This window comes from Carlito syrichta, unplaced genomic scaffold (assembly GCF_000164805.1).
Source record: "Carlito syrichta isolate Samal-C Ts95f unplaced genomic scaffold, Tarsius_syrichta-2.0.1 Scaffold287800, whole genome shotgun sequence".
Classification (NCBI taxonomy): domain Eukaryota; kingdom Metazoa; phylum Chordata; class Mammalia; order Primates; family Tarsiidae; genus Carlito; species Carlito syrichta.
This window is the reverse complement of record NW_007231896.1, coordinates 434,988-452,255: the sequence shown is the minus strand read 5'-3', so window position 1 is coordinate 452,255 and position 17,268 is coordinate 434,988. Positions and strand designations below refer to the sequence as shown.

The 17,268-nt window shown below is 37.7% G+C and overlaps 1 protein-coding gene across 1 annotated transcript in view; it reads right to left on the bottom strand.

Annotated features, from left to right (window-relative positions):
• Positions 1-15,981, bottom strand: part of C8A (complement C8 alpha chain) — a 59,838-nt gene extending 43,857 nt beyond the window's left edge. Inside the window, exon 1 of the mRNA XM_008053049.1 lies at positions 15,771-15,981. Coding sequence (XP_008051240.1) covers positions 15,771-15,847 — 77 coding nt within the window. The 5' untranslated portion in view covers positions 15,848-15,981. The remainder of the gene's footprint in view (positions 1-15,770) is intronic.
• Between the last annotated feature and the right edge of the window lie 1,287 nt (positions 15,982-17,268).

Here is a 17,268-nt window from a genome sequence, read left to right as displayed (position 1 = left end):
AAAAAGAAAGTTGTGCACATTTTCCTTCCAGTAAAACATGGCTTGTAAGAACTGAGGAATGAGCATTTATTGTTCTCCTCTATATGGAGGTATAGTGCTAGAGGGTTTATAAAGATTATCCCTTTAATATTATATCAATCCCCCATGCATCAAACTATTATAATTTTAGAGAGATGAGTACTGAAGAGAACTAACAATTGTTGAAGAGCCAAAGAAACAGAAAGCTCGGAATATAAAGTCTGGGCTCGGATAATTGAATTTGGATGTTAACCAGATCCTGGCTTTGAAAACTCAAGCGAGGTCCTTGACATCTCTGAACTACAGCTTTTCCATCTGTAAAACTATGTTAAAAATAATATTACCTAATAGGGCTATCGAAACCATATTAAAATGCTGATGAAATGTTTACTATGGGCTGGCTTTTATTATTACATGCTGAGACATAACAGGATTGGCTATCTCATTTAATCCCTATAATAATCCTGGGAGATTAGCCCTACTTTAATATACAGTGTAAGAAAGCTGAGATTCCTAAAAGCTAAGTAACCCCTGACCCAAATTTCACAGAGGCAAAATTTGAACTAGTTGGCTTGATTTCAAAACCTACTTCCTGCACCTCACCATGATGACGTCTCATTTTGCAAATCAGTCAACAGAAATGAGAGAGCGGATCTCCAAGACCATGATTTTTTACCCCATGCCATCTTCTCACAGGTTAAAAAACTTAACCAGGGTGAGGGGCATGAGCCACAAGCTTGCCTGGCTCCAAGACTCAGCCTCTTCCCACAGCACTATCACTGCTGCTGCCATTTTGAAGCCAGGCTGGCCCACTGGGCAAAGTAGGAAGGATGCCTGTTACTGCCAGAACTGCCACAGCCTCTGAGAACCAGGCAACCGCCCCCCCACCAGTGTAGAAAAAAAGTGCTTCAAATCTCATGCTAATTATGCAACGAACTAGTTAAGAAAGCATGTTGAGATCTGCTTTTTTTATTTATATAAATCTGTAGGGTACAAGTGCAACTTTATTACATGCATAGTGGTCAAGTCAGGGCTTTTAGGGTATCCATCATGAGAAAACATTCTTTGTACCCATTAAGTAATTTCTCATCCACCCCCTTTCCAACCCCTCACCCTTCTAAGTCTCCCATCTTGATGAACTATGTTGAGGTTGAAACCTAGACAAGGAACCATGGAATAGTCAGAAAAATTATGTTCGTCTTTAAACCTGATTCTCAGACTTTTGATCTCAGGACCTCTTTGCACACTAACAAATTATTGAGGACCCCAAAGAGTCTTTAAGTTGGCCAGACCTATTGATCTCTACAGAATTTGAAATGAAAATAGAAATGTAAAAAAAATGAATTACTTTTTAAAAAATTAAAATAACAGGCTTACAACATGTTACCATAAATTTGCATTTTTGCAAATCCCTTAAATATCTGGTTTGGTAGAAAGCAACTAGAATCTTATTTCTGCTTCTTCATTCAATCTGTTGCTTTATGTTGTTTTGGTTGAAGTCTATGAAGAAAATCCAGCCTCATACAGTTATATAGTTGAAAAAAGAAGTATCTTAACAATTTTTTCAGAAAACTGTAGATATTATAGTTTGGCACTACATCAAAACTTGACAAGTGGTTATTTCTTATATGTTAGTTGCAGTGTGAAATCTGAAAGCATACCAATTAATTTTTTTGTTCTTTGTTACACTAAAATCCATTGTTCTATATACACTTTGAATGTCTCTTGTGTCCATATGTAATATTGATAACATCAGGTGTTAAAAATTTGGAAAACAATGGTTCATTGAGTATGTACATCTTACAAATACTAACTCATTTCACTATTTAATATAAAAAAATCAAACTTGTTAATATCACCAGTGATCTCATCAACTTCATGGTGGTGGATATAAGATTTTAATTTTCTCATGAAAGCTCAATCTTTGTTATTTGTAACAAATAAGATTGTTTTCCTTGAAGTGGTAGGCTGTCTGCATTTTTGAGACAACATATGCCAAATACCTAAGCCCAACTAATCACAGTTTGTCTAGTAGTCATTTTGTCAAGTAAAAATGATGCTCCAGGAAAAAAAGTGTTCTTATGAACCAAACGTTTATGTTCCCCCAAAATGTATATGTTGAAACCTAGCCCCAAGGTGATGGTGTTAGGAGGTGGGGTATTTGGGAAGTAATTAGGTCGTGAGAGTGGAGCCCTCATGAATGGGATTAGTGTCCTTATTAAAGTGATCACCACCGAGACCTCCCATTCCCCTCTACCACAAGAAGACACAGTCACCAGTGAACCAGGAAGCAGGGCCTCACCAGACACTGAATCTGCAAGTACCTTGATCTTGAACTTCCCAGCCTGTGAGAAATAAATGTCTGTTGCTTAAGCTACCCAGTCTTTGGTCATTTGTTATAGCAGCTCAAACTAAGACAAGTGGCTACTTTAATTTACAACTTAAGCAATTGACTTTCCTCAAGACAATCATTATAGTCTATCAGAACTTGTTTATGCATTCTTCCTATTTTGTCACTCAGAATATTTAAATCAGGTCTATTCAAGGATTGAGGTTTAATAAAATTAGTAATTCTTACTGCTTCAGGAAGGGCTTTTCTTAAGTAAAATTTAATTTTCTTTTTTTCTGTGAGCTTGGTGCCACTTGAGTCTCAACCAAGGCCCCAGGAGTTTATCCATCAGTGCTTCTATACCATCGGTGCAAATATAAGCACAATGAAAAGGGCAAATAATATCTTAATATTATTATGAAGATTGTTTTGAACTCACAGATCCCCTGAGAAAATCATGTGTGTTCCCTGGGGTCTGTAGACCATATGTTGAGGAACTCTGATCTATAAGATGATGCCAGCCTTCCCACTCCCTCAAACAAAACTCCCACTCCCTCAAACAAAACTATTCTTCTCCACCCCAATTTCTGTATCACTCTGGTAGACTCATCATCCCTATAAATGAGCCATTCAACACTCTGCCCTCTCAATTGCTCCTTTTCCTTATCTCTAATTATATTTTCTTCACTTGTCTATCTTCTATGGTCACATTCTTGACATTTGAACTCTTTGATACAGCTCTTCCTCCAAATCATCAATTCATGAGTCACCTGCAAATAGTTACTTGGAGGCTCTATAGCTTCTTCTCCTTCTATCTTATACACTCAAGGATTCTCACTGCACTTTTTCTTGAACCTCACTAGGGCCTTTATTATCTTGACATCTCAGCTTCTTTCCCATCAGTAAGACTCCCATCTTTATTTCCCTTTATAACCAGTTTTGATTCCATGACCCATCATTTTAAAATCTTGCCTATATCCTAAACTCCTAGACCCCATTGTTCTCCCAATGGAACCTACCTGTAAAACCCAACCTTGAATGAATTCAACTACCTATCCCTTTACCTTGGTTAACTCCTAGGTATCTTTTTAACTCACCATAAACATTAGTTCCTTAGGGAGACATTTCCCTATACATAGACTTGTTACATACCTCCTTTCATATGATTTGGCCAATCTCTGCACATCTCAACACTCAATTACCATACTTGCAATATGTGTATAATTTCTTCCCCACCAAATTCTAAGCTCTATGAATACAAGTACTATTTATATTTGCTACTGAGCTCAGAAAATACCTATGAAAGGAAGAAAGGAAGGGATAGAGGGAAGAAGGAAGGAAAGAAGGGAAGGGGGGGGGGAAGTGATGCCAATTTCTGGGAAATGGGCAGCGGCATTGTTGGGACATTTATTTGAACATGATTCTCAATTAGAATCTAAATTAAATTAGATCTTGGTATCTAGAAATTCAAATGACTCAATGTTTAGTCCCCATGTCACTTTTCTGATAGGTTGTCCTAATGATAAAAGTTTGAAATGTAGGAATATGGAGAAAAAGAAGGGGAGAGAGAAGGCACGGGGCGAAGATTTGGGAACAGGAAAGGACTCTACCCTTAGTTCTGCATCTCACTATAGAATTGTCAAGGTAATGTCATTGTAAGTCCACAGAGACTGCATTATGATGTCAAACTGGAAAGAAACCGTATTAATGGATGCATGCAAAAGCCTAGACAGAGCAGGTTGTGCTGCAGTAGTTTTAAAAGCTTTGTGACATGATGTCTAGACAGAGGCACACACACTAATGCCATCACTGAGGCCAGAGTACAAAGGTACACCAAGACCATTCATTAAGTCATTATGGGGCTCCAACCTTTTAGCCAATATCAACGTAACCAACATTTTCTCTTATCATGTCAATGAATTTTGTAATGTACTTCATTTTGGGTGATTATAAAAGTAATACATTCTCATTAAAGAGAACATAGGAAAGATTTTAAGGGAAAAACTTGTCCCAAATTTTATCACCATTACTATTTTGTTATATTTCTTCCATTCTTTATTTTCATAACATATTGAGGTCATACATCAAGTACTACATTTTATATCTTGATTCTTCCACTTAATAGTAGAGCAGAAACAAACTATTTATGGTAGTACACATTGTTCCACTCCCCTAATATTAAACAATTAGATTATTTAGTCCCCAGTTTTTCTGTTTTCTAAACTATTTATTGAAGATATAGCCTACAGAATGGAAGGCTGAGTTGAAGAGATTTTAAAGTGTATAACACATATTACCAAATGGCTTTCTTAAAAAACTGTATTTATTTTTTAAATTATTTATGGAACCATTAATCATTCTTTGGCCTAGTCAATCTTGGCAAATATTTTTAGAGCATCTCTCAGCTAATGAAATGTACTCAACTACAAGACACTTAATATGGAACACAGGGATTCAGGAGTCTTTTATTCTAGTCTTTAGTTTGCCTCTAACTTGCTGTGCTACTGTAAGCAAGCTACTTTAACTGTCTGGCTTTTCACTTTTTCATCGGTAGAATGAGTACAAGTCAATATAGCACTATTGGAGAGTTTCTCAAAGTGTACTCTACAGAATACTAGTTCCTGAGATAGGCACCAGGGGTGGGAGAGGAAGAGAAGAAACGTTTCAAGGTCAAATACATTTGGATGAACTGCACACCACATACCATTCTTGGAAATTTAAAATGTCCAATAACATATGAAAGCCTTTGATAACTTCTGCATTTTAATTTGTTTAACCCAGCATTTCCCATATTTTGTGGGGTGGGGAAACATGTCATTTCTTTTTTCATGCAATATCTGTAGCACTAGGTGACACAGTTGAAGAAACACGGATGTAAAAGAAAGAGGTTTAGAGTCTGCTAAATATGCATTTGAATCCAGTTTCTGCCACTCACTGAACCTCAATTTTCTTATAGCTGAAAAACAGGGAAAATAGCTTACAAGACTATTTTGAATGTGGAGTGAGATCATGTACATAAAGACCCAAGCATAAGCCTGGCACAAATGTTAGCTTCTCTCTAACCTTCTCAAATCCATACATGCTTGTCAAACCTCTCCATCTTCATCAAAAATGTATTGAATGTCTACTGTATAGGACGAGTGAGACACCTCCCATCTGCCTTTTAAAATAGGGTGGCATATTGGGCAAAGGGCCTAAAACCTGGAGCTGAATAATCAACCTTCAAGTCAAAGGCTTGACCCCAGAATGTGACCACTTCAGCAATTTAGAAAACAAAATAATTAATTAGCAGCCAACCCTAGGCTAGGAGGTCAGAAAGCTTAACCCTGATTATTGCAAGGGTGTTATCCTAATAAACTGGTTCAGCTTATATTCAAATCTGATTGTCATTAATCATGTAATCTTGAGCCAATTCCATTCAGTTACATGGAAATTTCATCATGAAAGAGAGGTATTTTACCTGATCTCAAACCAGGCAAAGTGGGGACCAAAGGTAGGACCAAACTTTTCCTGTGCAATGACCACTTGTATATCTAATCCTGAATTGTACCCCACATCTTTAACATAAAATAAATTTTAAAAAAAGAAAGAGAGGTATTTATTTATTTATTTAGTCTCACTCTGTTGCCCAGGCTGGAGTGCAGTGGCATGCTCACAGCCACCCCAGTGTCGACCTGCTGGGCTCCGGCGATCCTTCTGCCTCAACCTTCCAAGTAGCTGGAGCTACAGGCATGTGCTACCACGTCCAGCTCATTTTTAAATTTTTATTATAGAAAGGTGTTGCCTGGGCTGGTCTTAAACCCTTGGGCTCAGGCAATCCACTCACGTCAGCCTCCCAAAGTGCTGGGATGACAGGCTGAGCCACCGAGCCCAGCCCAGAGGTAGTTTAAATTTGACTTTAAAAGTGCTCAGTCTTAGCTACATTCTTGTTGCTAAATCCAATAGAAACTTTTCTGACTTTGCCTTACTTGCTCTCTGCTGTGGTTTAGACCTGATTCATTTATCTCTACCCAAACTCCTGTTGAAATTGGATCCCCAACATGGTGATGTTGGGCCTAGAAGGAAGTGTTTGGGTCATGGTACAGATCCATGAAAAGGTTGGTGCTGTTCTCTGTGGTGAGTTCTCCTTCTGGCTAGACAGAATTAGTTCCCACTTCCCACTTCCACTTTCTCCACCATGTTTTGAAGCAGCAAGAAAGTTCTCACCAGGACATCCTCTAAGTTATTTTCTTTATAAAACTTAAACTGCATAAAATGACCACACAAACTTCTCTTCTATAACAGAGGCTCCATGAGATCTAAGAGAAGGGCTTGGTCTTTCTTATTCTCTGTTATATCCCCAGGGCCCAGAACGGTGGCTGGCATATAAGACATTCTCAATAAAACACAGTAAGAGTGTATATGTTAATTTTAAAAATAAATAAATAAATAAAATTAAAAAGTCTTCATGAGAAGTCAGACAGATGCTGGTACCATGCTTCTTATACACCTGCACAATCTTGAGCCAAATAAGCCTATTTTCCTTATAACTATGCAGTCTCAGGTATTCCTTTTTGTTGTTGTTGTTGTTTTGTTTTTGAGTCAAGAGTCTCACTGTGTCATCCAGGCTGGAGTGCAGTGACAGACTCACAGCTACCGAAGCCTAGACCTGCTGGGCTCAGGTGATCTTTCCACCTTAGACTTGCAAGTAGCTAGAACTACAGGCATGTGCCACCATGTCTGGCTAATTTTTTTTTAATTTATTGTAGAGACGAGGTCTCACCATGTTGCACAGGCTGATCTCAAACCCCCGAGCTCAGACAATCCTCTCACCTCTGCCTCCCAAAGTACTGGGATTACAGGCTTGAGCCACTGCATCCGGCTCAGGTATTCCATTATAAAAAACACAAAACAGACTAAGTCACTCTCTGCTAAACTCTTTTTCCTTCGTGAAAAGTTTCATCTCTTAGACTTCTTCAGCGCCACACACCCTTGCTCTCTTCCTGCCTCTGGACCGTCCTCTTTGATTTCTCTAAAAACAGGAATTCCTCAGGAGGTAGTCTTATCATTCTTCCTTTCTCTTTTTACTTATCTCACCCTTAAGGATCCAAGATTAGTGACCTTGGCTTCATGCACCATCTGTGTGAATGTCGCCTTCATTTAGATCTTCAACCTAGGCCACCCTTCTGCAGTCCTGTTTTGTTTCTCCAGCTGCCCCACATTATACCTCTACTAGTTGCCTCTCAGGCATGGCCAACTTGACACTCCACATCTAAACTCTTACTATGCTTCTTTAGCCAGCTCCTTGTTATGAATTGCTCTGAACCAAGACCTACTGCACCTTTTTCCAGTTCACTCTCAGCACAGCAACCAGGATATTTTTTTAAATGAAAAGTTAGATAACATCCCTGCTCATAAGACCCTTCAGTGATTTTTGATATTTGTGTGTGTGTGTGTGTGTGTTTTACTACACATAGACTAAAATCAAAATTCCTCATCAAGGTGCCTAAGGCCCTCTGGGATATGGCTTCTGTCCATTTTTCAGACTTCTATTCATGGCACAGTTCCTGTTTCTACAGTGTTCCCATTCTTTAGTCCCCAAGCGTGACAAGCCACTCCCCACACAGGGTCTTAGCACATGTGATTGTTTGACTTTCCCCTGTTTTTCACTCTTCTTTCTGTCATTCTTCACATCTTAGCTTAAATGCCACCACCACAGAGAACCTCTCCCCCACCAGCCTATCTTTAGATTGCTCTGCTATTCTCTGGCAAAGGGTCCCATTTGTTTCCCTCATAGCATTTGTCACAATTTTTAATGAAACCTTTTGTTTACATGCTTACAACTTCACCACTGCATTATATATTCCATGAGTGCAGGGACATCGTCTGTGCAGTTCACTACCTAGCACCTAGCATACCTGGAATATTTATTTGTTGAATGTATGAATGAGTGAATGCAAAAAGCATTCACCATAGGCCAGATTCACCTATGATTTCATATTGAACATTTAGTTCCAAGCATGTGCCAGGCTCTTCTGCAGTATTTGCATAATACTACTTCCACCACACAGAATGCTAATCACATTTCATTCATCTGGCCACACCTTCCCACTCCAGTTATTTTCTCTAGATAGCTTTCCTTGACCTGCTGCCTTATGCTAATATCATGCCATATATGTAGAGCATCTAACAGCTGATTCCCACTCCTAGCCTGCAAGTTCTAGAAGGCAAATATCATGACCATATCACTCACCATTGTGCTCTGGTGTCGTGCACAGGACCTGGTATATCCTGAACTCAGTAACAGGATTTTGTATGAATATATCATTTACTCTTAAGTTATTTCATTAAAATTTCACAAGAACGCTGAAGGGCAGTAAGTATTATACCCATTTTATAGATGAGTAAAACAAATTCATAAGGAGTTAAAATAACTTGCTTGATGTTAAATGGGTAGTAAGTAGTAAAGCCTGGATTCAGACAAAGTCTGTTTGACTCCAAAGGCTACTCATGTGTTTAGTATTCCAAGAAGTAACATGAGGGATTTCTGAAAAAAGAGAAATAGAGCAATAAAAATTATTTTTAAAAAGTTTACCATGTACCAGGCTCAGAGCTAAAAACTTTTTGAAAACTTTCCTAATCCTGACAAGAGTTCTATGAAATATGTATCATCTTCATCTCATAGATGGAAACATTGAAGTAACTGGCCCTGTCCTGTAGCCACTAAGTGGTGATGCCAGGACTTGCCAGGCTGATCACACCTCATAGCCCAGATCTGATGCCACCAGAAGTATAATTAAAGATTAGTTGCCCTGAATAAAAGTCTTCATATTACCATGAGTCATTCTTGAGTCACATCCATACTCCAATTGTTTATGTTAATTAAAAACTCATATATCCTGAATACATATTGATTTTTAGCCATCTAGACAATTGTTTAAAATATTCACCTGGCTTTGGCCCAAGGTACTTAGGTAAACATATTCTGATGCCCATTAAAATAAAATAAAATAAAAAAGAAGATTGTGACTGAAGCTTTCTTAGGGTCTCCTACCTATATTACCTATTTTTTTAAAAAAGCAAAAAGTCTTTAAGTGTTTAAGTTGTTTTTCTGTATATTTGGGGTTCTTATTCACATTCTTTTCTATTCCACCAAGGAATTCTGTTCTTTGTCAGTAGAAATTTGGGGTTGAACATGTTATGAAAATCTTTGGAACAGCACTTTGGGAAGCCGAGGTGAGAGGATTGCCCAAGCCCCGGGTTCGAGACTAGCCTGGGCAACTTGGTAAGACCTCATCTCTACAATAAATCAAAAAATCAGCCTGGTGTGGTGGCATATGCCTGTAGTTCCAGCTACTTGGAAGACTGAAGTGGAAGGATCGTCTGAGCCCAGCAAGTCGAGGCTGTGGTGACTGTGAGCGTGCCACTGCCCTCCAGCATGGGTGACAGAGTGAGACTCTGACTCAAAAAAAAAGAAAAAAAAAAAAAGGAAAAGGAAAATCTCTGGGTATCATAACTCCAAATTAAATATTTATCTTGCTTATCAAAATGGGTTCTCATTTTTTACAAGTTTTGTTTTGTTTTTCAATGGATGGGGGTAATGGTTGTAGAGGTAATAATACTAATCTGGGAATTAGAAGGCCTAGCTGTGCCACTATGTAGCTAGAGGACCTAAAATATATCAAATCACTTTCTTCTGCTCTAGTCTTCAACGGGGGGAATAATAACAACAATCTTAGAAGAATATAATGAGAATTAAATTGGCCAATATTTGTAAAATGCTTAGCAGGGTGGTTTTGAGCAGGGTGGTTTTGTTGTTATTAAATACTCCTCTTCCCTCTATAAGTTTCAGTTTCTTTCACTGCAACATGAGTGGATTAAACTAGATGCTAAATCCTTCCTAATTCTAAAGACCTATAAAATTGAAATGATGGAATTAGCAAACAGCAACTTTAAAAGAGTTATTATAAATATGCTTCCTCATTTAAGGAGAATTATGAATATGATGAGAAGAAAAGTGGGGATATGTTTTAAAGTACCAAATAAAATTTGTAAAGCTGAAAATTATATTAACTGAGATGAAAAATTCACTGGATAGGCTTAACAGAGGATTAAACACTACAGAAGAGAATATTAGAAATTTGAAGATATAGTAGTAGAAACCAATCAAAATAAAATGAGAGAAAAAAGACTGCCAACAACAAAGAAGGACAGAGTTACAGTGACTTGGATGCCCACATCTAGCAGTCTAGCATCTCTGTAATTGAACTGTCAAGGGAAGTGGTGAGAGAGTATGGGCCAGAAAACATATTTGAATTAATAATGGCAAACAGTTTTTAAATTTGATGAAAACTATAGACTCACAGAACCATACCTAGGCACATCATAAGAAAACTGCTGAAAATCAATGATATAGACGAAATCTTAAAAGAAACTATATATATATATATATATATAGTTTCTTTTAAGATTTCGTCTATGATGTTCACTCAAAATACAGCATGAATCAAATGGATGCTAGCATCACCATGTGACAGGCAGGGTAGTCAAAGAAAATGGCAGAAGCACATACAGTTTTTCCTTTCTTAAAATGTGTATGCATATTTTTGACACCTTCTGGTGTGTGTGTGTGTGTGTGTGTGTGTGTGTATCACCTTATGCAAAGAGGAACAAAAGAGATATTTTGCAAGTCAGAAGATAATGAAATGACATCTTTAAAGTGATGTGAGGAGGGAAGGGGAAAAAAAAAACAATTCACTTAGAATCAACTTGGAAAGACCTTGTCTCTGCAATGAATCAAAAAACTAGCCTGGTGTGGTGGTGCCTGCCTGTAGTTTCAGCTACTTTCAAGACTGAGATAGAAGGATGACCTGAGCCCAGCAGGTCAAGGCTGCGGTGGCCGTGAGCGTGCCACTGCACTCCAGCCTGAGCTACAGAGTGAGACTCCGACTCAAAAAAAAAGAATTTTTTATTCAGCAAAGATATATCAAAATAAAGACTTCTGGCCATAAGAAAGGAAAATTCATTGCCAAAAGGCCCACACTATAAGAAATGTTAAAGGAAATTATTCAAATGGAATAAAATGATATCAGAAGTAGTATGATATTATTTGAAAGTAGACTGTGATGAGCTGATGATGCATACCACAAATCTAACAACCAAAAAATTAATGTAGAATAGTTAATATATCAACTGGAATTGGAAAAATATTAAATCTAAGAGGTGAGTCTAAAAAAAAGAAAATAGACACAAAATAGATTTGGGACAAATAGATAACAAATTGTAAATGGTAAACTCAAACCTAACAATATCAATAATTAGACTTGAAGCAAATGGTCTAATTAGTGTGATTTAAAGACAGATTGGTAGACTAGATAAAGCAATACTTATCTATGCATGTCTACATAAATTATACTTTATAGTCACAGAAGTTAAAACAAAATATTAGAAAAAGATTTGTCACGCAGATACAAATAATTAGAAAGCAAGAATAACTATACAAGAGGGGACCTCAAAAACCCCAGAATTTATTTATAAAAAATTGTATATTTGCTCACGCATGTTTAAACTTTACTCACCTTCAAAATACTCTTGTTTAATGTAATACACCTATGAAGACATTTGTTCTACTGCTCAAAACACTTTTGAAATCGTCAATTTTGGTGCCTTTTAATGTTTTTGCCATGCTTTGTTTCACCTCTTCCACATCAGCAAAACATTTTCTTTGGAGGACTATTTTCATCCAAGGAAACAATAAAAAAAGAACATCACTCAGGGCAAGATTGGGTGGATAAGGAGAGTGGGGCATGGGGGCCATGCCACTTTTGGTCAAAAACTGCTGCGCACTCAGTGTACTGAAGGCAGATGTGCTCATAAATCGCCCATCATGAAATGGGCAAACACTTTGAAAGAATCTCCCAAAAAATTCACTGAAGCCAAAGGCAGCTTCTCACAACAATGCTGGCTGGTACACTGATGCCGATGGACTCCTCAAACACCTGTCCAATGGGGGAGGCCTATACAACAAGAGGTCCACCCTCCAAAAAATAATTTCAATTTTTAGGGGAGTTCCCCCTCATATATGTTAATAATGCACAAAATAGACTGTAGAACAGAAAATTGCCAGGGATAATGGAAGCCTTTGATACTAATAAGGGGACAAATCATCAAAAAGACAGAACAATCCTAAATGTGTGTGTGTGTGTGTGTGTGTGTGTGTGTTTAACAACAGAGCTTCAAAATACATAGGGCAAAAACTGATAGAACTGAATGGAAAAATAGGCAAGTCCACAAATATATTTGGAACCTACAACATTCCTCTCTCATTGATCCATAGAATAAGATGAGGAACATTAATAACCAGCTTAACTTAATTGACTCAAAACTACATGAACAACAGAAGAATACATATGTTTGAGCACACAAGGAGTATTCACTAAGTAGGCTATAGTCTTAGGCATAAAACAAATCTCAGTATATTAAAAGAATTGCAATTTTTTAAAAAAATTAGAGTTGTAGGGTATAAGTAAAGATTTACTACATAAGTAAGCTGCATGCAAGTGAAGTTTGGGCTTCTAGCTAGTCCTCTCTTACCCTGATAGTGGAATAGGTACTCATCGCGTTGCCACATGCCTGCCTTCTGTTCTCCTTCCCTCCCTTCCTTAGCAATGCCCAGCATCTACTGATCCCACCCTTGTGTTCATGTGACCAGTGATCAGGGTCCGCTTATGAGTGAGAATATGCAGTTTTCACTTTGTTTTCTGTGAAAGTTCACTTAGTATAATGGTCTCCAGCTGCATCCATGCTGCAGCGAAGACCATGATTTTGTTCTTCTTTATGGCTGCATAATATTCCGTTGTGTATATGTACCCCATTTTCTTTATCCAGTCCACTTTCAATAAGCAACTGGGGCTGGGCTCAGTGGCTCAGCCTGTAATCCCAGTGCTTTGGTAGGCCAAAGTGAATGGATTGCCTGAGCCTGAGGGTTCGAGACCCACTTGGGCAACTTGGCGAGACCTCATCTCTACAATAAATCAAAAAAAGATTAACCGGGCATGGTAGCATGAGCCTGTAGTTCCAGCTACTTGGAAGGCTGAGGCAGCCAGAAAGATCTCTGGAGCCCAGCAGGTTGAGGCTGAAATGGCCGGGAGCGTGCCACTGCACTGCAGTCTGGGCGACAGAGTGAGACTCCAACTCAAAAAAAAATAAGCAACTTATGGGTTCCATGTTTTTGCTATTGTGAATTGTGTTGCAATGAACATACCTGTGCAGATGTATTTTTGGTAGAGAGATTTATAGTCCTCTGAGTACATTCCCAGAAGAGGAATTTCTGGACCATATGGAAGCTCAATTTTAAGTTCTTTGAGAAATTGCCACACTGCTTTCCACAAACGTTAAACTAGCTTATAATCCCACCAATAGTGTAGAAGCATCTCACCCTCCCACCCCAGCAGCCATGCCTGCACCTGTTTGCACCTGTTGTTCATTTTGCTGAGGATTGCTTTAGCCATTCAGGCTTTTTGTTTTCCTCTTTGCTTCCATGTGAGTTTCTGTATTGTCTTTTCTAGGCCTGTGAAAAATGATGTTGGCAATTTGATAGGGATTGCATTTAATCTGTAGATTGTCTTGGATAGGACGGGCATCTTGATGATATTGAGCTTTCTAATCCAATAGCATGGGTTGTTTTTCCATTTGTTTGTATCAAGGGATTGCAATTTTTAAAAACTTCTAAGCAACACACATACTAAAAGCTATTATTTGTATAAAATATGTAATATAAATCCATTACTTTTGAGGCTGAAGATTGTAGCTTCCTTCCATTACTGCTGTTTTAAAATGCTTTTCTCAATTTTCTCTGAAACAAATGGTAAGCATGAGGTTATAAAATAAATTTAAATTTTAAATATATATATTTCAATGTTAGAGTTCATTTATTTTTGGAAAAAGAGTGCTCTTGCCAAAAAAAAGTTTTAAATTCCTGTCTCATCTGAAAGATTCATGTTCTGTCTAATTATTGTCAACCATAAAAAAGAATGAAAACACCAAAAAATAACAATGACAATATCACTGGTGACAGTTTTCATTAAATGCTTGCCAGGTCTTTGGCATTGTTCTAGGTATTTTTCATGCATTTAATTCCTCTTATTTTACAGGTGAGAAAAATGAAGTTCAGAAAAGTTAAATAACTCACCTGAGACCACATGACTAGTAAATATCATTGCCGGGATTTGAACCTAGTCAAATAATTTCACTATGTAGGTTTTCATTTTCAAAGCCACTGTCAGACACATTGGCATTAGGCACAAAGACCTTGTGATTTCCTAGTTCAGCACTTTGTTAAGTATTTAATTGGTTCTCTTTTGCCTTGACTTGAAATTTGCCTCTTCACTGGTCTGTCTTGTTTGATAAGTTCATCAAACATCAAGACCCTTTTGTTCATTTTCAAAAAGGATTACATGATAAGCATTTATAATTAAGAATATCTTGGCAGAGATTTCCTTTACTGCAGTTCTCTTGCCTTTATCTTCTAATTATTAGAGATGAATTTTCTGATTTTTCAAAATTGTATTTGCTTTAAATACAAGTTACAAATTAACTGATTATAAAAATGCTTTTCCCCCTTGTGAACTGTTACTGAAAGGAAATCTCTCTCACTCCAGCATATAAAAACACTAATGATTCACGATTGTGTTATTGAACAATAATTTGAATAAAATAACTCTATTTAAAATCTTCAGTGTCTGGGACACAAGGACCGCTTTAAACCTATCCCAAAGGTGAAATATAAGGAACTGCTTAAGCACAAAATATTTGATATTAAAATATGAAAAACATAAAGCTAGGTTGGAAATTTCAAGGAAAGAATGGGTAAAATACAATGTGTATATTAAAATATCATCTCCCTCTATTATCCCATAGCAAAAGGTAAAATGACCCAGCATCTTTGTAGTTCTTTGCCTTTCCCAAAATGATTTTGCATACATTGTTCAATTTTATCCTCCCCCAAATCTATGAAACAGGTATTTGTATGAAACTCTCTTTTACAGATAAGGAAAGCAGAAGATAACTGTTCAACATCACTCAAGGGAACTATCATTTACTAAATGCCTACTATAAGCAGAGTATATTTTATATCCAGGATCTTATTTTATCTGCATTCACTCTTATAGAAGAGGCATTATTACTCTCATTTTACAGCTAGGGAAACTGAGGATCAAAGCGATTAAGTGATTTACTCTGAATTACTCAGCTTCTATTACAAATGGATCTATCTGACTTCAAGCTTATGGTTTTTCACTGTCCCACCCCCTCCACTGGAGTAGTAATAGCATAAAAAGAGGTTATATTACATTCTCACACATCTCATTGCAAACATGAAAGTGCCTTATTTCCCCAGCAGGTGATTCTTGTGCACAAATTTTGCAGAGACATATGGCCCACTTACTGGTTCACCTTCTTCTGTGCAGTTACCCCAGGCTGACAAGTCATCAAAGACAAGATGAAAAAAGCAACAGCAAACATCTCATCCAGAAGCCACCACGCTATATTACCTTGAAGGACTAAAACTATCTATTCGGGGAATTGGAGTAAAAGATGTCTACAGGCTAGGGACATGTAAGATCTATCTAATGTTTGAAACTCACCCAGATTCACACAGAACTTACCCAATTCTCTTTCAAATGAGGTTATTTAGTAACCAGGGTACTGATTAATCAAACACTCTAAAAGTGGCCCAGACACCAAAGACCACTGCCCTTTAGACCTTTTGAAAAAAAATAATATCCATGTGGCTAAGGCAAGGGAGACATTTAAGCACCAGCTTAGCAAAAAGATCTTATTTTCAAATGGAGGCCAAAAAAAATGAAAAAATTAACAAGATATAGTTCCAGAATTCTTTGTATGGCTCTTGGAACTTCTGAGGTTAGGTGAATATGTTTGCAAGCCTGAAATAAGGCTAATACTGCTATATCAGGGCAAGCATAAAGCAACCAGAAAAATGTAGAAAATGCTAACAGTTGCATGAAGTTTCTACTATATATTATTCCAAGCATGTGGAGCCTGAAAATTATGTGTACTTCAATAGATTTTCCACGCTCCATGCAAACATTGAGTATCATTAAGATCCAGCATATCTGTGTCTTGAGGGACCAGATGTTTTAAATAGACATCTCCAGGAGCAATCTCTAAAATTATAATATCAGTAACAGCCACACATCCAGGTTGATGTCATACATGCATATAATCTCTTATTCTTCTAGACATAATTTAAATTAAATAGAGATGGGCAGTGAATAGATAGGTAGGCAGTAGTTTGACAGACAATAACTGAACATCTACTATGTGGCAGGCATCTCATATGTCATCTGACCCCAAATGCCAGTAGTATCTAGTTTGAGAAACACTGTACCACAAAAAGACTGGTCTGCTTTCCCCCGACCTCAAAATTCTGGTGAATTAATTTTCTTCTTAGTTTTACATACAGGCAAGAGTGTCTTGCTTCCTAAACCAGCTCCTTCTTGAAATTTCTTTGATGTCTTTTCTCCTTACCCAAGACCTCAGCAGCATTCAGGACTCCTCCTAAACCTTCATCATCCTCCCACTCCCACTCCCACTCCCACTCCCATTCCCTGATATGGTCACTTAAATTCTAACACATTCCTCTGTAATATTTTCCCTCCAAGCTTCCCTCCTTCATCCTCACTGTCTTGGATCCATTCCAGAGCCTCATCTCTCTGAAACTTGCAAGACCAACTCCTAGTGAGCCCCCACTAGGGGCTCACTCCAAACATCCCTCCACATCACTGGATTCATCTTCAGGAAACCTGGCTCTGACAACATCACTCCTGTTCAGAAAGTTTCAGATGCTCCCCCATTGTCTATAAAAGTCCAAATTCCTCCTTAAATGTGTCCCAAGTCATCGTTGTAGGCTTATCACCCACAAC